A 23,083-nucleotide genomic window follows, 5' to 3' on the forward strand; every position below is an offset into this window, starting at 1 on the left:
GCTACCAGGGTGTTGACGTCCTAGTGGGGCATATGTTGGATTAAGTCATGGTATAAATTATTATTAAAGGTGTTTCACAGTATATTCAGAACATTTTTTAGGCAGCAAACATCTATTCACTATGTTAAGATAGATAAGATTGCCTGAGCAGAGAATGAGATGCTCTCCCTCTGTATGTGATGCAATCTGAGTTCTCTGCTTTGTTGACACATCACATTATAGTGGCTGTTAGTTTGCTCTCACGGCGGATGCAGCTGATAATGCAGTCCCAAAGTGCAGCAAGAACTGTCACAGTGCCATGCTGCCAAGAAGCAGGGCCCGTCTCCATACTGTGGTCCTTCAGGCACATATTGCTGCCTTCAAGTGCTCCTTGTAAACTCTTGAGAGTGGACCGCAGCATTCAAGTGCTCTCAGTCAGAAATGATACCAAACTGCTGGTGTGGCCTCAGATTAATCTCTTTTTTTGTTATTGTGTTCCATCTCAGATCAGTAGCATTTATTTTGTGACACAGCAGCATATTTGCTAATTAATTAACATGGAAATATTACCTTCAATTTTCTGAATTAATGAAGGCTACATCTTCTTTGAGCGCCCTGGCAAAGGTAACGTTACTAATGTTGCCTCTAAGGACCAATACGATATTGGATAGTATGTATTGGTGGTCTCTTTATACAAAACTGTCCATTTAATTTTAACATTGTATTGACCCTGTAGTAATTTACATGTTTCATCATCACAAGAGACAAACTAAAATGAAATAAAAATAACAATTTGGGAGTTTTCTTATAATTAAATGAATGTAATATAATATTTTAAGGTATTACAGGCATGCCATTCAATTAAATAGCTAAATACATGACTACACCTTAAACTATTTAAAATGTGCAAAAATAATGAGTCGGATAGTAGAGAGACTTTTTGCACCATAAGATGCGTTAGGAGCTGTTATTATTAATATAGTATATATGAATAGCCTTTACTAGATTTGTCAATTACAGTTTTCAATTTCAAAACTGAACTTTTCCTTTAAATAAATCATATTCTCTCTGTAGCTTCAAAACGCCTTTATAATGGCTTTGGTCGATAGTTTACATTTACATCAGTACCTCACTTATTAGATAATCATTAAGAGCATTTACAAATCCTATAATCAGTTGCATTAAGTCATCAGGTACCAACGGAAATATTTCCGACAGCACTTGAAGACACCATGAGTCTCTGGAGGCAGGAGACACGCCCCTATGTGCCGAAGAGAGGAGACCACGTATCTCGTCTCGTATTGGTCGGTTTTTCCGTCCGTCAGGTTTGAGCTGCTCCTGATTGGCTGCTGCCGGACTGTCGATATTGAAGCATCTGCGGCTCGCGCTGTGCCAGCTGTCCCGCGTGCACTCGGCTGGTGCTGAGCAACGGTGAGGAGCTTCAGCTGAGGAAGATCTGTGACTCTGAAAGAAAAAGGGTGAGAAGACGAACAAGCATGAGAAAAATGAAGATATCATAATTTATTTTATATCTAGTAATGGCTGACAAGGATTTAAGGAATTAATCATCAATATGTTGTATTACGACATTAATTAATGGATTATGTCTAACGTTAATAGCCGTTATTTTCACCCAAACGTTACATGACGTTGCTTCATAGCAAGAGTTTTTTTGTATTATATAAAGCTATTAGACAAGCCAATGATGTATTTCTCCTTCTGCATTTGAACGGTAATGAATCAACGCGAGCCTTTTCTTTACTAAATTATATTTAAAATGGCATTGCGTGGATCTCACGACGCTAATTCCAAAGATGTATGAATGAAGATTGGTTGAATGATGTAAAATAGCACCGTGTGCTTTTCGGCGACGAAATCTTGGTGAAATGGGTTCGCGCGTGTGTGTGTGTGTGTGTGTGTGTGTGTGTGTGTGTGTGTGTGTGTGTGTGTGTGTGTGTGTGTGTGTGTGTGCGTGTGTGCGTGTGTTTCGCGTGCCATCAGTGCAATAAGGCTTTTGTGTTAACGTTGCAGTAACGGTATGTGTTGTCCGTAATGTCACAGTGGTGATGATGGTGATGGTGATGATGATGAGGATGAGGATGATGATAATCGGGGTGCATCGTCGTCATGCATACAAACGAGCCTGCTGGTGTGTGTACGTGTGTGTGTGTGTGTGTGTGTGTGTGTGTGTGTGTGTGTGTGTGTGTGTGTGTGTGTGTGTGTGTGTGTGTGCGTGTGTGCGTGCATGTGTGCGTGCGTGCGCATGTGTGTATCTGTGTGCGTGTCTGTGAAAATTGTATTAACCAGTGATTTGATCGACTATTTTACGTCCTTCTCTGTTATATAAGAAGGATTTTTTTTGTTGCTGCATGCAGACCTGCTCAGGTTTTGTGGATAGGGATGTATTGAGGCCTTCCCATCGTTGGGTTTAAGGATACTTGAGGGTGCTTTAGGGGCTCCAGGGGTCCTCGACGCAGCACAATGGATAGAATATATTAGACAGCATCCTGATTAGATGACGTAACCTGTTTGCATACACACAGTGAAGTCCATTCGGCTTGCATCAGCTTGATCTTTTACTCTGTAAATGTTAAAATTAACTATTGATACCCATCTTGCCTGATATCAGACAGATTTGGTAACTTGTAACACTCTAAGCTCGGGGGAGTGAGGGAAGTCAGAGGTCTGGACCCCCGGGGAAGATGCCTGTCACAAATTTGCAGCACTGTGAAGCAAAAGACAAAGCAAATCCCTGTTTCATTAAATGATGTGGTTAATGAGCAGCACCGTGCTCCAGTGCACGAGAGGGCGTTCTGCGAGTGTTCTGCTTGTTCTGCTTGTTCTCCCCATAATGCTAATGTGAGTTTACTCTGGCTGCTTCGGTTTCCTTCCACATTTCAAAAGACATGCAGATCGGACTTTTGTAATTATGACTATGAATTGCCAGTGCACGTGAATGTTGTCAAGATGTGATAGATGGATGATGTGCCAGACCTCGAGCCCAGTGTTAGCTGCAAACCTGCAAATAGTAAGAGGGCGGGACGATATTTTTTGTGTGGCTTTAAAAATGTTGACAATCCGGGGACGATGTATAACGACTGGACGGGAAAAAGCAAAAAGTCTGAAAGCTCCAAACAAACTTTATACTCCGTGCTGAATCAACAGGGGTCATCCTCAAGGAGCATGAACATGCCTAATAGATATTATTAATAATATTAACAATAATGATGTGTTTGCTTTGATGTTGGTATGTGGCTTGTTTGCTGCACAGGAGGAAAGGTCAAAGGTCAGACACAAGTCCTACTCTGATTACTTCCTCAATTTACCTGAAGACAGAGCAGAGTGAAGGGTAGGAGGAGATCAAGATGGATTAATAAGTAGATGATAGACCTGCCTATCTTTCACACGAGCACAAAGTTACAGCGTGATGACAGGGTGCATGTAGAGAGAGAGACGTCCCTAATCCTCTGAGTGATGGCCTAGTTAGTTGTGCGACCGCTGTTATTGTCTGTTTATCTGTGTGTGATTCACTAATGGCTTATTCATCCATGAACCTCCAGTAGCACCCACAACTCTTTAAACCTCATCCTGTGTGTGTGTGTGTGTGTGTGTGTGGGGTGGGGGGGTGTTGATTGATGTCTATTCTTATCTAAATTTGGTTGACTTGTCTGATGTACGTTTGTTCTGGATTTTAAAATAGCTCTCCTGTTCTCACACCCACAGACACAGACACACGCACACTGGCTCACGCATTTTCAGGGTAATGACACGCACGCACATATTGACTCGAACACTCGAACACACATCGTGTCCACCGGCCCCTCCCTGTGACGATCAAGCAGAAGTCAGCAGCTGTCTGCTCCTTTCTTCTCACTTACAGCATGCATCAACACACACACACACACACACACACACACACATATATGCCACACATGGAGCCTGCACGACAAACATCTGAGGATGTTAGCACCTACCATGTCACATGTTATGTTTCTAAACATTTAGGTTTTTCCACTAATAGATTTTACTTCTCATCATCTCAAGACGGAGGTTTTAATCTCATTATCCTGCTTTTGTCTCGTTTCTTACTTCAGCTCTGCCTCTACAGTTTGAACATGCTTAGAATTCATCCCTGTTTGTTTTTAGGTTAGTGTATATAGTTGTCACAGTGCAGTTTGACGCGCTTATCGTAACTGAAGTGGAAATAACCACTTCTAGGATGTATGAGCAAAAACTTTTTATTTTCAGGATTTTTAATTTTAATTTTTAGTGATTTTCAATTGAAGCTCAAAATGTAAGTGGAGATATAAGAAGACACCCATTTTGAGCTTCAATTATGCAATTTGGCCAATCAATGATTGCTAATTTTCATCTTGTCTTTATGAATCATCTTTTATATATTTATTTTGCCATGTTTTGCCAAAACATGTGCGACATTGTGACGATGTGACTTTGGGAGTCTAGACTAAATCTGCCTGCTGCTGCTGCTGCTCATTCATTATTAATTAACACCCCAATAAAATGTGTGTGTGTGTGTGTGTGTGTGTGTGTGTGTGTGTGTGTGTGTGTGTGTGTGTGTGTGTGTGTGTTGAAGCAGCTGGTCACAGGGTGTGTCACTGTTTGTGTGTGTGTGTGTGTGTGTGTGTGTGTGTATGTGTGTGTGTGTGTGTGTGTGTGTATATCTCTCTCTCTCTCTGGCTTTCTTGCTGTCTTACCTGCTATGACAGTGGAAGATGAACACACACACACACACACATACACACACACACACACACACACACACACACACACACACACACACACACACACACACACACACACACACACACACTGGAGACCTCCACAAAATCGACCTGTGCTCTTCAGCATGGTGATCTTTGGAGGTGTGGTTTTGGGATGAGGCCATGCAAAAAAAGACGTCCACATTAACCAAAATAAGTTAAAAGGTCGTCTTTCTCTTTTGATGTTGACCTCCTGCCCCTAAAATCCTTTTGAAAATTGCCTGTGGGGAGACGTCGAAAATCACTGGTTTCAAATTTTCGTGTGAACAGGAAAAGGTCCGTAAAGCTTTTAGTATCAGTCACTCGTGCCCTCATAGACATGTTGGTGTGTAGTAGTGATCGAAGGACCCTGACCAACTGAGCTGGTCCCTTCACATCACATCACGTTCCTCATAGCTCCTCATGTTGCCTTATGTCCCATCCATCACCACCACATGTCACGTCACTTCATGTTGCCCCACATCTGCTGTAAGACGTTTGTGTTTCTAGTCCCCAAAAGAACTTCACGGAGGGACGAACAGAACTTGGTTTTTGTTGAGTAAAAGTAAGGCAATTAGCGGAAAAGAAGCAGAGCTATGCGGTCACTGATCCACCGGGCTGGACAGGTGAGTGTTTAAGGTGTCACCGTCCAGAAAGTTGACTTTAATTTCCTCCGGCTTACAGTCCTGAGAGACACACAAAGCTGCCAGTGTCTGATGCAGAGGTGTGTTTAGTCAGCGTTCTCAGTCCCACGCACACAGCCAGTCTGCTGCGTTGGTTCGGAGCTGACCGGAAAGTGGAGGCAACAGCAGCTCCACCCTATAAATATTACTAATCGAGGCCAGAATCAATCACAATTTCACGTTCCCTTCCGGAAACTCGTTTTCAAGACGACCGGAGAAAAAGAAACACACTGCATCACACTTTGTCCAGTACATGTAACCTACTAGATTTACTATATATTTATGTATTACTAGAAGAGAGAGTCAGGGTGCCAGAGGCAGAAATTAATATTCAAAGTGACAATGCTAGCAGAACTCAATCAGTTCTATGATTTGGCACCAGGCCTTCCCGGAACTGTCACCAGTATGTTTCCAGTATGTTTCCAGTATGTTTCCAGTATGGTGTCATTTTCTTGGTTGGTAGCCTGACTGGTGGTTCTTCTTTCTGTATCACCCACACCCAAAACACTCATATATGGGTCATTTGTCAAAAAAAAAAACTGCTTGTAGAAAAGAAACAAAATCTTCTTTAATTGTATTTTAGGTTGAGCTTTTATTTGAAATGACCCAAAGGAGACAAAACTATATCCATCTCATTGTGTTGATTCTTTAACAAAGACTGGCATTTGTGGTGTTTTAGTATGCTTCAACATACCCGCAATTGTGTGTGTGTCATGTTGTGTGTATGTGTGTGCATGTGTGTGTGTGTGTGTGTGTGTGTGTGTGTGTGTGTGTGTGTGTGTTTGCGTCTCGGCTTTTCCACTGAAAGCACTTCATTTCCCATCTCCTGGGAAACCAATCTTTTATCTTGCTGCCAGGCCTTTAGGGCACTGGTTTCCATACTGCGCACCCCCATCACCACCACCATGTTTACCCAAATCACTTTATCTTTCAGCTCGACACAATCACCCACTTCTACTCTTCCTCTATCAGTGGGCTCTTCTCCTTTTTCTGGCCATGTTTATTACTCTCATTCTCTATTCTCCTGTCTTTTTTTTTACTCTCCATCTATTTTTCACCCCTTTCTTTGCCCTCAATTTTCTCTGATCGACTGGAGTCTGACCCGCTGTCTAAAGATTACTGTCTAGTGCAGAATTAAATAGGCTTATAAACTGCTGTACGAAGTCAGATAGTGTGAATACTTTCTTATGAATAATTTAAAAAATCAATCTGAAGTTGACTCACACGTCTGTGTGTTTAGAACAATACATATTGTCAGCAGTGGCCTAGGAGTTAGGATGGAGCATGCATGAAAGACTTTGGTATGTTTTTATTATTTCAAAAGTAAGTTTCACAACAGGAAAACCACAACCGAATGTCATCCTTGAAGTGACACCGTCTGCCCAACTCCCTTCCTCTTTGGAACTATTCTATTTCGTCTGGTTGGGGTACACATCCCTCTCCTCATTATGCCATTTGCTTCCCCTCCTCTCTCTCCTCTCCTTCCTCTCTCTATTCTCCTCCATCTCTTTGAGATTGATTCTGTGTGACTGGGCGACCATTGTGTCCTGCCATCAGACACATTGCATACAGTCACCCATGCAGAATACACACTTGCTCACAGAGGGATGTTTGTGGAGAAGCTCTTCGTTTGTTGATCCCATTAGACTTCATCACGCAGCTTTTTTCAATAATCGTCTGAAAGTATCACATAGGAACCAATAGTTCCACTTATACCCTGGAATATGTATGTAGTCATAAAGATCATACCTAAACTATAGCTATTAACTATGGTTGACCTTGCAGGTAAAATGTATTTCAATGCATCATGTCTGCTTTGATCAAGCAGAGCATGCTGTGAATCACAAGATTCAGGTTTACTACTTCAATTATAAAATGTGTAAACATTTTAGAAATAAAAAACATCGCTATAGCCTGCATTGAAAAGGGGTTCTATGAAAATGTCCCAAAGCCGTTAAACCGAGTGCTACACGTACAGTAACACAACCTGAAATTACCATTGCCAGAAGTTATCATTATCTGTTGTAGAGGGTGTGTGTGTGGGGCGTGGGGGGTGTGGTGGTGGTGGGGGGGACAAGATCACAAATACCACCGGGCATTCATTTTTTAAAAAATGCCTATTTTGCAACGTGCAGTAGAAATGCTGAAAATTAGGTTAATTAGATCCATGCTTTGAACCTAAAGCCCTGTAGGACAATTGGAATTCACCCTGTTTGATATATTAATATTATATTACCCTGCTTAGTAATATTAATATGTTAAGATTGCAGCCCATCATACATGTATAGGATGGGCTGCAACCAGCAATCATTTTCACTATTGATTAATCTGCTTATTACATTTCAATGAAATGTCATAAAATAGAGAAACAACATTTTTCTAAAATATTTCATTTACTATCACAAAAGACATGGAAAACATCCAATCGGCACACTGGAAACGTTGGATCACAAAATAAAAGGTTGGCTTGAAAAATGACTTAAGGGATTAATCAATGCTCAAAATGTGTTTTCTGCGCATTGACTGATCAACCGTAATACACTTATTAATTATAGCAAGCCTAACATGTCCACTAAAAACTAAAGTTATATTTAATTTCTAGTCTCTTTACCAGGGAAATTGCAGAACAGCATATATTGTATATTGTAGATCTACATGCAGCTTCCTTCCTCCAGTTCATGAAGCTGGTGAGATATGTAACCAGGTAGTGGATATATTCTACTTTCCATCAGTCAGCGCAGGACTCTCAGAATCTTTTATATTCCTGCAGATGCTGTAATAGATTTGTAAATTATAGATCCTCTGCTCGACTCTTAATATTTCATAGGCCGAGCTGACGCACTGAAAGCTTGGAGGAGGTTTCCATGTCTCCAGAGACGCAACGACAGAATATGTGTCAGAAACTGTAATTTAGCAGAAATTACAAAATTGGCTCTGGTAATTAGAAACAGCTGCTATTTCTTATTGAGTGAAAATATTTTCTTACAATATCTGTGATACACGTTCACTGCCACAAGAGACTTGGTACTTTCCTCCTAAGACGTTAACGCACTCCTCAGGGTGGCGTTTAACCTTTTGCATTCATTCCGGTTGTCAGGGGTTTTGCTTTGGCTGGCTTTGAGTTTCCTTTTGACGTTGTTATATTAAAGAAATTAATTACAGATTAGAAAACAAATCTTCAGTATGGAAGGGATTTGTTTAAACTTGTAGCCCTTTAAACCCTAACCCCTAATCCTATTTATTGTTTGAGTTGTGTGTAGAGGTCATACATGGGGATTATATATTATTGTAGCCCGGATTGTTGTGTTTAATTTGATACCTAACATATTTTTTTTCTTTACTTTTATTTATACCATGTTTTTTTATTGAGTTGTACCTTCTGACCTGATATAAAACAGTCCCCTAATAAGATTTAAAGAGTATTTAGATTGAGATGACAAAGAAATGTCACTGAAGGTTGATTTTCTAGCTTTTTTAGAAGCTTTAAACCTTTGTATTAGCAAGGAACTTGTTACCTGTTTATGAAACAGTCTCTACTCAACACTGATGACTCTCTATGACCAACATAAACAAAAGAGGCCATCAGCGACAGTGTTGACTTTTTATAAACAGTTATTTGTAACACCTGTCATTGGCGACCAATTCCCCGCAAAATCAGAGGGAATGAGCATGCAATGGTTCCCATGAGGCAAAAATATTTATTTTGTGATGAAACGCGTTCTCTGCATCAGAGCTGAACAGTTTCGTAGTTTCCAGTCACGCAGTAGCATTTTCAGCAGTTATTTTCTGCCTGTACACATCTCTGTGTTCACAGTATCCGCATTATGATCATACATTGATGTTGAACGCATTTTGTTTTTGTGTTCCTCTGCTAGGACTATTGCTGTCAGCATGGGGTCGATGCGTATCCTCATCAAGGGAGGGAAGGTGGTCAACGATGACTTCACCCAGGAAGCAGATGTCTACATTGAGAACGGCATCATTCAGCAGGTACACCACGTCCACTCACAAATGCATTTTTTACTCGAGTCCACACGTTAACGTCATCCTTTATTTGCCTTCACAGTCTTTCATGCACACACATGCACACACACCGATGCACACACTCTCCCTCTTCAGTTTATCCCCAGCTGTCACCGGTGTGACTCATTTCCCAACAATACAGTATGAAGAGAATGAACTCTGCGGCCCCACATGATGATAGTGAAAGCTATAATTAGCTCACAGAATGTTGTCATGGAAATAAGCATCGGTTCATGTGAAAAGGATGCCTTTGGCTCAGAAACCTGGAGAGCTCATCTGTACTTCTACTACAACACTCCACTGCCATGGAAGCACATCCTACGCTTTGACGAGGCTTTTAGAGTGCTGCAGGAATGAGTCCCGAAACCTGGGAATGAGTCAGCATTTCTGCACATCCGGGTTTTTTGAATGGGTTTTTGGTTAAAATATATCAAAATAAATCCGCCTTTACAACCTCATTGTCAACTCATTGTCAACTGAGTAGTGAACATTAGCCATTCAAGCACGTAGGAGGAGCTAAAGCCTATTAAAAGCTGTTATAGTGTTAAAAAATACATCCAGAAACATGATGAACAAGGACAGTGTCGTCACCTGATACAGGGCTAAACGTCTAAAACCATGTGACTCTGCTAACATGCTTGTGTTAAGCTGCAAATATAACGCTGAGGATGTTCACCATCTTAGTTTAGCACCTTAACATGCTAACATTTGCTCTTTGCTCCAAACAACTCTTCATCCTCAAGAGATTGATGTTTGTACCAGATTTCATGACCACAACAATCATCCACCGTGTATTGGCGCTAGAGGAAAAGTCAGAAGATCACTTAAATTATTATGATCCATCTTCCGTGAGTCATAATGTCTCTACCCAACTTTTTGACATCTATTCAGGAAATGTTGAGATATTGCACTTAATGAGTGAGACAATGTTGCTTGGTGAGTCAGGGGAACACCAAAACCAATAGAATTGTCCTCTGGGCACCAGAGATGTCTGTATGAAATGTCATGGCAATCCATCTAACAGTTATTGAGATATTTCAGTCTGGACCGAACCTAATAATCAGGATTGAGCACTGGTTTTGCTTGTGGTATGATGTGCCGAGTGGAACCTGTCTTAACCAGAGAACCATTGATTGGCCCTCTTTAATATGACCACTCAGTGTCTGTTCTCAATTTGATGGACCACATTAAAACCCCATTAACCCGGACACCAATGTCCTTCATAGTTATTAATAGCCATTACATGTTCTGTGGTTCAGCACCTCATAGGGACAAAATGCTTTCCAATGAAGTTGTATAATTTGTATGCTTGTGTTCTTTGCGACAGGTCGGAAAGGAACTGATGATACCGGGCGGGGCCAAGGTGATAGACGCCTCTGGTAAGCTTGTGTTGCCGGGCGGAATAGACACCAGCGTGCATCTGCAGCAAACGTTCATGAACGCCAGCATTCAGGATGACTTCTACAGTGGGACCAAGGTACACACACACACACACACGCACACACACACACACGCACTCACACACGCTCACAGGACTGTGTTATGACGAGGCTCTTCAGCGTGCCTGTGATTTAACACATTTAGAAACCAGAGACAGCTGTCCCACGCAGACATACTTTCTCTCTCTCACTCTCTGTCTTGTCTACATGCAGATCTTCACCCTGTATTCGGCCTCATTCGCTCATCAAGACTAATGATGACATGTGTTCTAACGCTGCTCCTCTAGGAAGCTAACTAAAACAGCTGTCACAAGTTTAAATGCAAGGTTGAATGCAAAGAATTCCCCCTTTTTTTTTTACACCCATAGCTGTTTAGTCTTTAATTCATACAGGATTTATTAGTGAATTTCCTACGGCTGAGACTCAGAGCAGAGAGTATGGTTAAATAATTAGGAGCCTTAAAGAGGAATTGTTGCCTGCAGCGTCATGTGTTGGAGGATGTTGTGGGCTGTTTTTGCTGTTGTTTATCTCTTGGGGGGTTTCGGGTGTGGCGGTCGCTGTACATAACGTAACCCTGGAGCAAAGATCCAACACATTTTCTTGCTTTGTCTAAAACAGTAAATTAACAGCAATTCTCGTGTGATTGAAGGAGAGGAATTACAGTGCTCCACAACAATTTCCCATTTCCCCAGTTGTGAAATTGCTTTTTGGTGTGTTCAGGTTCATGTGCTTTGAGTCGTCGTGTGGAAACAACATGGACGCCCCAGAGAAGATGTGTTCGTAGCGCTTGATATATCGTTGATAGAGCACTAACATGTTTCTCGACTTGTTGCTGATGCTAATGAATAACTTTACAAATTAAAACAGCTGATGGTTTACAAACTAATTCCAACTGCATGTAATCAAAACATGTATATGCAATGCATACTGGCCAGTCGTGAACCACAATTTTGGTTGACTTCCTGAATTCAAGGGAATTCTCACAGTTGGGAGCAGATTTCTTCAGATTTTTCCAGCATCAGATCAATGCAACACAAAATAAGAATCGCGGCTTTTGTAATTTAAAAACGTGCACTTTTTTTTTTTATCAAATTGAGATTGTAGTTTTTTTTTGCGGTCAACAATAATACCTGCAGGGAGTTTGCGGGGCAGAATCTTAGAGTCTGATGGAATGCCAACTGAAGGGTGAGGGGAATTTGGGGGGATGGATCCGTCCGTATGCCAGCACCCCCCACCCACTGACCCTGCTGCCATGGCAACTACCCCCCCCCCCCTGCTCTTAGTGTGGAAATCAGAGGGAGTGTGTGTGTGTGTGTGTGTGTGTGTGTGTGTGTGTGTGTGTGTGTGTGTGTGTGTGTGTGTGTGTGTGCATGCATCAACATGGCAGTATTGTGTGGTCTCCATGGTGACTGCGTTGCTGAGGCAACGTCTCATGTGCAATTGTGATGAATCCCAAAACTATTTCTCCCAGCATCCTCTCTTCCCCCCCACTGCTTCACTCCCCTCCAGTACAGACTCACACTGACCTGCAGCAGGAGGGCGATTTACAGGCTGGCTGTTTGAAGCAGTACTGCGGTGTAGATAAATAACCTGTGTATACGTACATTTGTACACATTTTATACTGAAGTTTGTACAGATATTGAGCTTGTACTGTATTCACCACAGAGTGCAGATTTACTCACAAACAAAACATTTCCCCAAGTAGATGTTTTATTCAATACATAGGTCATTATTTCCTCCCGTAATCCTAAACTGTTTCAAGTGTGATATATTTCCAGTGGTGTACGCTACTACCTACTAGAATGTAACATAAGAAGTAATAAAGTTAGTGAAGCAGAACAAATTGCTGGTTTTCGGATTTTGTTGTGATTGCTTTTCCATTTGGAACCCGGCTGCAAAGCTTTCACAACGTCATTTGAGACCATTTAAACTCAAAAATGAAACCTGAAACACCCCCATGAGACTACAGCAGCATTTCTACTATTAACTACTGACAGAATGCAGTATTCTTCATGTACTTTGTACTTAAGTTTGATCGGCCCTCACTGTTATCAACGACCAGTTTTTTAAGTGCAGTGCTGTTCATTCATAGAGGTAACTTAAAACAATTCCAAATGACTGCACTGGATCAGATCCGATTTGTCCATACAGGACAAATATTCAGCTAAAATGGCACACCGGCTCTGTATTACTCCCAGCATGCACTGCAGATAAAATTTCAACGTCTCTGCAGGCAGGAGAGGAGAGGGAGGCGAGGAGGAGGAGTGGGATGAAAGGTGTAATGTGAAGTGTGAGAGGTGCTGATACAGGCTGATCAGAGCGCTGCAGTGGTAATCTGTTTGACACTGATAGCCTCTCGCAGAGTCCAACATACAAAGATCTTCTCATCCTCTCACATCCGCCATGTCTCACCCACACTCACAGTCGTCTCCCCCCACTCTGTCTGTCAGTCTCACTTTCTTTCCCGGCGATTATCCTCACAGTCAGAGTCAGGGGTCTCTAATAGACTCGGGGAGTCATGATAAAACATTGTTTAGGGTTTGTGTGTCACCATCCACTTTAGCTACCATGTTCTCTAAAAGGAACCAAAGAGGGGAGTACAGCATGCCGGGTGTACTGTGTGTGTTTATTTACATGTTGGTCCTTCTGAATACAACACTACATCTGTGCTTTTCTTAGCCATCGCTGTGAAATGACGCGGGGAAAAGCATTGAAGAGACACACAGTTCATGTTTTATTCACACATGTTGTTTATATTAAGAAGTAAGTTAAATCCACTATGTTTTGTGAAATTAGGTATGATTATAGGAATTTGGGTCAGTTTGGTATATTCAGGTTTTTCAAATCATTTTCAAAGATAATTCGATTGGTAAGATCACAACTTGTCTGCTCACAAACCTGTGAGGATGACTGAGGTTAGAACGTAGTAAGTCAAATCTAAAAACAAGTTGTCTAGTTCATGCTGGTCTCTACTCTGGTCTGCCAGATGACAGCTTCATTTTGCTCAGTTACGAACCGTTTCATCAGAACAATACTGACACCCTTGATCTTTTTGCAGGTTTGTAAAGTAGAACAGTCTAAATTTGGATGTTGATGATGACTGTAGTTACGGATGCAGCCTTTAAAGAGGAAACAGGACAGAATGAAAGACTTTTCATCCTGCAGACCGTTTATTTATACCAGTCTGCTACTGGCCCCTGAAACAGCCCCTGACAACTGTTCTACCTGTCACTCGCCTCATCTCTCTCTCTCTCGCTCTCTCTCTCTCTTTTTTTGAGAAGTGTACTGGCAGTCATTTTTAATCATGGTCGTGCAGACATAAATCCCACAATCCCCAGATGTGTCCATGTCCACGTCCCCTTATTTCTCTCTCTCTCTCTCTCTCTTTCTCTCTCTCTCTCTCACACACACATACACACACACACACACACACACACACTGACAGTGATATATGATCATCTTAATGCACACACATATGCAGAGACCTTCGATGCTGATGCTGCGCATGAGTTGGACTAGTTACTATGGTAATAGGAAACCTCACTGGCTGGTGGAGCTGTCACTCAAAAGCCGATGACCCCGCCCCTGTCTGAGACGTGTCTGGACGGCTCCGCGCTGACACGTGAACCAATGTTCAGATTTAGTAACATTTCATCTGTGCTCTGTTGTTGAAATGATACAAAATGTATGCCTTAATAATTTGGTTGTCAACGCCTGTTTTGCCTTTTTTAATATCAGTTAATGATGTATTGATGAGAGTCTGCAGGGACAGGGCACGCTACAAACACAATGTTTTTATCTCTCTGTTAATTTCCCATCTCATACGTGATCGCAGTCTGTTTTCCCATCACTCCTAATTGCTACATAACTGTTAGACTGTTGGAGGGTATTGCATGGTGAAGGAAGAAGGGGAGGAGGTGGAGGAGGAGGAAGAGGAGGAGGAGGGGGGTGGGGACTTGCGACAGGCATGGCTGAGCAGTATCTGTTGTCATGGCTACACAAAAGTGCATTTACCATTCAGCCAACTGAGACGAGTCACTGCAAACCACTCCCTTCACTTCATCAGCCTTCCATCTCTCATCTCTTCATCAGGCCTTTCACGTCTTCTTCTTTTTCTTTTTTCCCGTTTGTCTTCTCCACATTGTTGCTGTCTTGTGAATAACTGGCGCCAGATTCAGAAAACTTAAGATTGTGTTTGTTTTCTAGGAAGTGGAGCTCTTCTTAGTGCTCTTTCTTAATGTTTTCTTCACCTAACCTCTTATTTTTCGAGGTATTTGTAAACTCATAAGAGGTGTTAATCTAGAGGGGGCCAATGAACAACTTTAACTGAATGCGGTGAAATGGAACATCATTTTGATATGAGCTGAAATCTTAATGAAAAAACATAACAAACACACATTATTATCAGTTGTTTTGATTTTAAATAGTACTCAAATCACATATGTTTTCCTCAAAAGCAAAATGAGAAAGTAAAAAAGTTAAGACTTTAGGTGTCCAGATGTATGTGCTGAGGGCGGTTTTGTAATTGTGTGAAAGAAAACGGTCGATTTTTACATTCAACAGAATATTGTATCAGTCTCCAAGCAGTTAATTCAGGGGTTTTTTCTGCGTTAGGCAAAACATTTGACCCAATCTATATGGGATTTCAAGACTATACATCCAACATCAGTACAACAAGACATCAGTCTCTGTGCTTCATCTACATCTACTAGTGACAAGCAGATTGATGATGATGAGAAAACAGTTCATGAGGAAGAACTATTGCTCATTGTCACCAGGACAAACAGTGACTATGTGTTTTACAGTGGAATCATTGTTCTCGTCTCTGAGCAGTCTCTCCGTTTCTTCCTCTGCCTCCCATTTTCTGCCTCCCACCTTCCTTCCTTCCTTCCTTTCCATCCTTCCTTCCTTCCTTCCCCGCCCCTCCTCACCCTCTCACCTCGCGCAGGCGGCTCTGATGGGTGGTACCACCATGGTGATGGCTCTGGTCCTGCCTGAGCAGCACTGCTCCCTGCTGGACGCCTACGAGAACTGCCGAGCTCTGGCCGACGCCAAGGCGTGCTGCGACTACGCTCTGCATGTCGGGGTGACTTGGTGGGGGCCGAAGGTAAGACCCAGAGAGGGGTGAGACACTTTTATCTTTCACAAACAGATATCATTCCTTCTCGTTACGCTTCTCAAGCTTTTACTGCCGCTGAATAATTAATAAAGCAGCCAAACCATTTTTTTCATTTATGAGTGAAATGACCTAGATTAAACCTTACGTGAACTAGGTCACCACACATGCTCGGTGGGCACGTTAGGCAGATTCTATGAGTCAACGTGCCTCATTCGGCCTTTGGCTTTAATATCTGTAAAGTATGATATGTGTGCTGTGCCACATTTTATTAATGTTAATTGCAACCTTGTTATACCGTGATGTAACGGCAACTCGGGTTAGGGCTAAGTGCCATTGCCATTGTCAATTATTCTAGTAGTTATTCTCAATCACCTGATTAATTATTTGGTGTATTAGAAGTTAGAAAATGTTCTTAAAATTCCCTTAGCCCAAAATGAATCGTTGACGTGTTACTGATCTTATATATTGAGCTGCTCACACTTATAAATTGACTTTGAACTCTTCTGTTAACACAGCTATAGTACTTTAGCATTAATACTTGCTATGGAAGTATATGGAACGTACATCATTATTTTTTATATAAAAATAGTTTTATATCCTGACTTTGACAATTGAATTTCCACTTGAAGCTTAGTTAGATAAAAGCATTGATTTTATGCCTTGTGATTATCTGCATCGTCAAGTTCCAAGGATCAGTGCCCTTTATTTTGATGACCGATTTCACTGCAGCCTTGTTTGAATTATCTACTTAATTATTTTATTTATCGGCATAATACCTTTAGTTTCTGTTTACTGCACTTTGAGTGAGCAATATAGATTTTAGATGCGAGACCTTTGATATTAACCAACGTGCTCTTCAATGTCTGCCTTTGTCAGTAATAACAACTTTGACCTCTTTCCTTTATTCCTGTGATCAGGTGCGTAGCGAGATGGAGACCCTGGTGAGGGAGCATGGGGTGAACTCTTTCCAGATGTTCATGGCCTACAAAGATTTAATGATGCTGAGGGACTCGGAGCTCTACCAGACGCTGCAGACCTGTAAAGATATCGGGGCCATTGCTCGCGTCCACGCCGAGAACGGAGAGCTGGTGGCTGAGGTGCACGTCACACAACCCCGACATACTAACCCTGTGTTTTTCTTTTATTGAGAGAGTTTTCAGATATTAAAGGCACAATCACATAATTAATTTAACTAATGTTGTGTGCGTGTGCGTGTGCATGTGTGTGTGTGTGTGTTGATAGGGTGCCAAAGAGGCTCTGGAGTTAGGCATCAGTGGACCGGAGGGTATTGAGATAAGTCGACCAGAGGAGGTAAATTCACTCGGGAGTTTATTCCTTATCACTCAGTTCATTTTCATTTAGCTATTTGAATATAACACTGTTCGGATTCTATACTTCTTTTTACAGTTATTTGTCTCCTATCTGTATGCTTAAAATTATGATAATTAAAGACATTAAAGGGTATTAACGTTACAATACTGACAATCAGAAAGAGAGATTTGAAAACTCTTTCTGGCACTCAATTTAGGCATTTCAAAACAGTAACCGTCTGGATGGAGATGCTCTGACACAACTTTCCTTAATAAGTGGTCTAGGGAAATGTATTATCCCCATACAGTGAAATGAGCTGCTTTATAACCACACATATTGTCGTTTTTTTTTGGGATGGAAGTTCATGACAAAGACCTAAAATATACATTTCTATTGAGTGGTTATTAAAGTCCTCTGTCTAACTGTCTACAGCTGGAGTCTGAGGCTACACACAGAGCTGTCACCATCGCCAACAGGGTAAACAGATGCAAAACCAGGTTTTAATATCCTGTCTGTGTGCATGTGTCTGTATGTCACTGATTAAATCACTGAATTTGCTTGTGATTGCAGGCTCACTGCCCGATCTACCTTGTGAATGTGTCCAGCATGTCTGCTGGAGACATGGTTGCTACTGCTAAGATGCAAGGTGGGTGGAATTAAAAGATACTGGCATGAAGATGTTGACAGTGGCGATGATATAAAGTAAATGAACTTCTTGTAACTAACCACTTTTGTTCCCCTTCTCTGTTCATCTCTGCAGGTAAGGTGGTCCACGCAGAGACCACCGTAGCTCACGCTGTGCTGAACGGGATGCAGTACTACCATCAGGACTGGGTCCACGCTGCCGCCCATGTCATCGTCCCTCCTCTCCGCCTCGACCCCAACACGCCCAACTACCTCATGGGCCTGCTGGCCAAGTATGTGCTCAGGACCGACTGGAACTTTATCACAGGGGGTCAATGATTAGTGATCATTTTGATTGATATCATTCATCTTGTTTTCAGTGACTCTCTGAGTGTCGTGGCATCAGAGCACCGTCCATTTAGCATCAAGCAGAGAGCTTTGGGCAAGGACGACTTCACGAAGATCCCTCATGGAGTGGCTGGAGTCCAGGATAGAATGAGTGTCATTTGGGAGAGGGGAGTGGTGCGTACAAACACACGCACAAACGCGAACACACACACATACATACACACATTGGCACACGTACACACATATCTTGCAAGCTAGCTTAATATGTGTATTATGTAGCATGCATAGTGACGGAAACAGGAAGGATCTATTTCCATCTGCAGCTTTTAATTTGGTTCTTTGTTTTTCAAAGTGTCCCTTCGGCATCTATTTGTGTTTCCGCTGGCTTATGTTAAATGCATTAATTCAGTATTAACCTGAAGAAATAATGTACACACATCCTCGTTGCGTCAAACAAGCAGCCGAACCAAGCCAACCAAATTGATCTGCCAAAGAAACCTTTGATAACACAAGTACACAGATTAAATAACAAAATGTCTCAGTTGTGCTTCGCCTCGCATGTTTTCAATACGTTAATGCCTGCAGGTTACAGGAAAAATGGATGAGAATCGTTTTGTGGCAGTGACGAGCTCTAACGCTGCTAAGATCTACAACCTGTACCCACGGAAGGGTCGTATCATCCCGGGGGCTGACGCTGATTTGGTGGTCTGGGACCCGGACGCGACGAGGTACGCAGTTGTATTTACGACATAAAGATGCATTATTGCTTCTTGATCCCTCTGGCTCCGAACAAACCCCGTTCTGTCTGCGCAGGACGATCTCTGTGGGCACTCAGGTGCAGGGCGGGGACTTCAACCTGTACGAGGGGATGCGCTGCCACGGGGTTCCCCTGGTCACCATCAGCCGCGGACGTTTGGTGTGTGAGAACGGTGTGTTCATGTGTGCCGAGGGATCCGGAAAGTTCTACCCCCAGCGCACCTTCCCTGACTTCCTCTACAAGAAGATGGTGCAGAGAGAAAAGGTGTGTCCACTTTCATTCATTTATTCTGCGAGCTTATTTACGGGCTGAATCAAAATCATGTTTTCCGCAAAAGGTCAAGCAGTTGTGACGCCAGGACTCTGTGCTTTGCTGTGTTAGCTTTAGTTAGCTGGCAGCCGACTGACTGCAAACACACCCATCACACTGTTCCTAACTGCACTGGTTTGACAGTCTATATAAAGGGTTTAATGCTCCTGCTCTGTCTATATGCTGACACTGTTTTTCTGCTGCTGCTGTCGGCAAAAAGCCTCTGCAGGGTTTCTGCTCTGTTTTAACCACACAGGTGGTTTACTCTGCTTACTTTATGGGCTTTACTTTTCTATCCATTCTGCATACTATATATACCATACGTCAAGTTACTTATACATTCCAAAATCAAAGTTTTGTCTCATTTGATGTTTTTATGCTTTTATGCTTATTTAAATAGAATTTATTCAATTAAATAGTTACATGCTGTAATTTCCTTGTTTTTACATGGAATTGTCTGAGCTGTGCTCTGTTTGATAGCCATGGGTATTTTTACAACAGATCTGCAACAGATATGGGAGCATATGGACAGAATATCTGGGTCAGCTTAAACTCGTCTGCTCCTTTTGTCAGAACCTGAAAAAGGCCAAAACTATGAGCTTTAATTTACTCTTGAGGATGCTCTTCAAGATTAGAGCCATTAATGTCAGTTCAAATAGACAAGTTATCATCTCTCTTAGCAACTCGTGCTGACTGTTATCAATAGGACTATTGTTGTCATTAATGTATCTATTATTATCTAGTATCTCTCTCGCCAAGAAAACCAGATGATAAGGTTTCTGTTCACATTCCTTCATGAAGAGGACATTTCAACTTTTGATCCAATTTTAGTTAAACTTTTGATTCGACGAGCGGTCTCTCGCTTCCTCCCTCTGTGCTTCAGACTCAGGCTTACAAAGGGGTGGACAGGGATGCCTACTCCGGTGATGTGGCCAAGGTGGTGAACACTATGAAGAAGGAGCTTGGTTTGGGCCCGATAGACGGAGATGCGTCCAACAAAGGCTGTCCTCGCGTGAACCAGGGAGTCCGAGACCTCCACGAGTCCTCCTTTAGCCTCTCAGGTAGGCTGGAATTAAGCTTATAACACGGTGGTGGTTTTCCTAAACATCTTTCTCACTGTAGTTTTGCTGACTGATTTGTTCTGTTTGTCTCTCAGGGTCTCAGGTCGATGACCACATCCCGAAGAGATCCTCGGCCCGGATCCTGGCCCCTCCCGGCGGTCGCTCCAGTGGTATCTGGTAATCGCTGCTGCCGGAGCTACACCCGTCCGAGTCTCCTTGTTTTGTATAATTCTACGCGACCAGGAAAACTGCACTGATTTCTCAATCACAGGATTAAAGTTAGGAGAGGAATATAAATTGAAGCATGCTTCTGTGAATGGTGAAAACCTAACTGATGATCAGTGATCTACCAAAGTGACTTTTACGAATCGGATTTGTCTTAATTGGAGGGACTGAATAATTACATAAGAGTGAAGGGCTACCTATGAATTTAAAAATGGTTTGCTAAATTCAGGCTGATCATACCAACACTGACAAAGTCTGCTCATTACCACCCTGCTCATGTCCCAAGGAGAAACGCAAATTAAACAAACTGTGAAAGATCAAAACCAGTACAGTTTTTATGGTTTGAACTGAAGTGATGTCGAATAAGAAGTAGTACTGAATTCCGTAAAATATCTATTATACCCCTGTCACACACACATATACAGTGCACTGTAGACAACATAGCGTTACACTCATATGAAGACGTGTGTGGATTCTGTTTGTGATTAAACACCCACTGTGCTCGGCTTCCTGCTGCATTGTGGGTTCCTCTAACAGTGTTTTTATTTCCAATGGTGCTGTGTGGTGATGAAATCCAACTGCTTCAAAACACTGTGTGATTTTACAGCTACACTCTCTAAATAGAGTCAGACTTGAATCTTTCCATCCCTATGTTTTCACTGCCTCGAACTGAAACAACACTCACTTTTCCCGGAAATATCCTGCCTCACCTGCATTGTAGCCGGGTCTACAGACTCGGTTACACAAGTTAACAACCTGTGGGCTGACACTGATCCCACAACAGCTAAATCTAGTCATTTCTGTCGAGGAGACATGGTACCTATAGACCTTGCAAAAGGCTAGAAGACTGAAGAGAAATTTCTGAACGGAAGGATGAAAAGTATGTGACTTAAAGATCACTGTGGGGATAACAATGAGGAAAGGCGTTCTACTACTTTGCTGATGATAATGCACAACATCAGAATACAGCGTATTGTAATTTTACATTAATAAAGTTGGATGCAATGGCTTCTCATTCACCGCAGAGATCACTTTCTGAGTGGAAAACCAGGGCTACTGAAAACATCACGGGCCTCATTTATCAAAACATTCATAAAACGTTCATAAAATGAATCTGTGATTAATAGATTGCCCGTACGGATGAGAAAGATCGATTTAAATAAAAATGACTATTTTGGTTCACTCCAGCTGCTCTGTTTAATAAAGCTCTGATAAACTGATTATTTGGAGCTTTCACTCTGGGCTTGTCTATAAAAGACATGTTGTTTGATTCAAATTAAAATCAAGAATCTAATAAAACCTGACTGTTTGCATAGTTTACCTACAAAATCGTCCATACGCACATGCTGATTGTGCGTAGATGGCCCTGAAAGTAACCGCATGAAATTATATGATGTTGTTGAGTTTCAGTGACATCTGTGGGTCGCATTTTGAAAGTAAAGTTCCTGTTTATAAGGAAATGAAAAGGGATTTTTCGTTATTAGAGCAGTTTGTCTCCACAGAGCAGGAAGATTGAGCTGCACAGTGAAGAAAACCACTGAACCTCTCACCTCCTGATGATGTCTCATTCCTGCTATCAGTATTGTATTTATACATGAACACGTCTTCTTGTCTGTGAACTATATATTTAGGATGTTTGTTTGTTTTGTTTTTTAGCTGAAAGAATAAATGTGCCAATACGAGTCACCCGTGCGACACCCCCACCTCATGCATGAAGAGCACCGCGTGGAGACAGAGGAGTGAAATCTCTCCACAGGCTCACGACAACTGGTGCTGGTTCTTTTTTAACTATTACCTACTACGGCAACGTTATTTTATTGTTGGATGGATTTGTTGCTTTGAAGGCACTGTGGCTGGTTGGTGGCTGTGTGTGTGTTTGTAGATTCTTGTTGTGTTGGACAGTGAACCTGTTGAACCTGTAAGTGGCTGCTTGTTTCTTACCACACGAATAACAAAAAAAAAAGAATAAAGTGAGGAAAATAACATCTTGGTTTCTATGTTTACCCTTTTTATGTCTAAAATGCCTTAAAGGATTTGTGTTCCCAGTTGTATTATGTAAAGTACAATTTTGCAAAAATATGAATTCAGTAATTCATATGAAATCGAAAAAGCAAAACAACAATATTAATCTATTTATACTGAGAGAAAACATGGCTGACATACATCACATATTAAAACCAAAAGACTATCATGAAATAATTCACAAGTACAGATGAGTTTGCAGCCGAAACACATGCAGAAAATGGCAGAAAGCAACAATATTATAAATTAAAAGCAATGACAAAAAAAACGTAGAAAGGTGCATCTATGTTTTGTTGCAGATTGTGTGACAGGAAAACTCTTTAATGCACTTCACATACAAGAAACTGCAGAATTCTTTCTAAAGTACAAGTCTGCACAAATATGACCCAAAATAAAAGCAGGGATTTGGCACAAAACATGAC

The 23,083-nt window shown here is 41.7% G+C and overlaps 1 protein-coding gene across 1 annotated transcript; it reads left to right on the forward strand.

The window, feature by feature from the left end:
* Nucleotides 1–1,364: 1,364 nt before the first annotated feature.
* Nucleotides 1,365–22,624, forward strand: LOC137785421 (dihydropyrimidinase-related protein 5-like). Its single transcript, XM_068576632.1, has 15 exons — nt 1,365–1,457; nt 9,298–9,412; nt 10,773–10,922; nt 15,834–15,992; nt 16,922–17,101; nt 17,247–17,315; nt 17,748–17,792; nt 17,886–17,961; nt 18,076–18,232; nt 18,320–18,461; nt 18,873–19,015; nt 19,101–19,308; nt 20,237–20,414; nt 20,510–20,591; nt 22,296–22,624. Exons 2-15 carry the CDS (start codon nt 9,314–9,316, stop codon nt 22,297–22,299), a joined length of 1,692 nt encoding a protein of 563 aa, XP_068432733.1. The 5' UTR covers nt 1,365–1,457; nt 9,298–9,313; the 3' UTR covers nt 22,300–22,624.
* Nucleotides 22,625–23,083: the final 459 nt, after the last annotated feature.

Source organism: Clinocottus analis, unplaced genomic scaffold (genome assembly GCF_023055335.1).
Source record: "Clinocottus analis isolate CAN_PGR_092001 unplaced genomic scaffold, fCliAna1.0.p SCAF_15, whole genome shotgun sequence".
Classification (NCBI taxonomy): Eukaryota; Metazoa; Chordata; class Actinopteri; order Perciformes; family Cottidae; genus Clinocottus; species Clinocottus analis.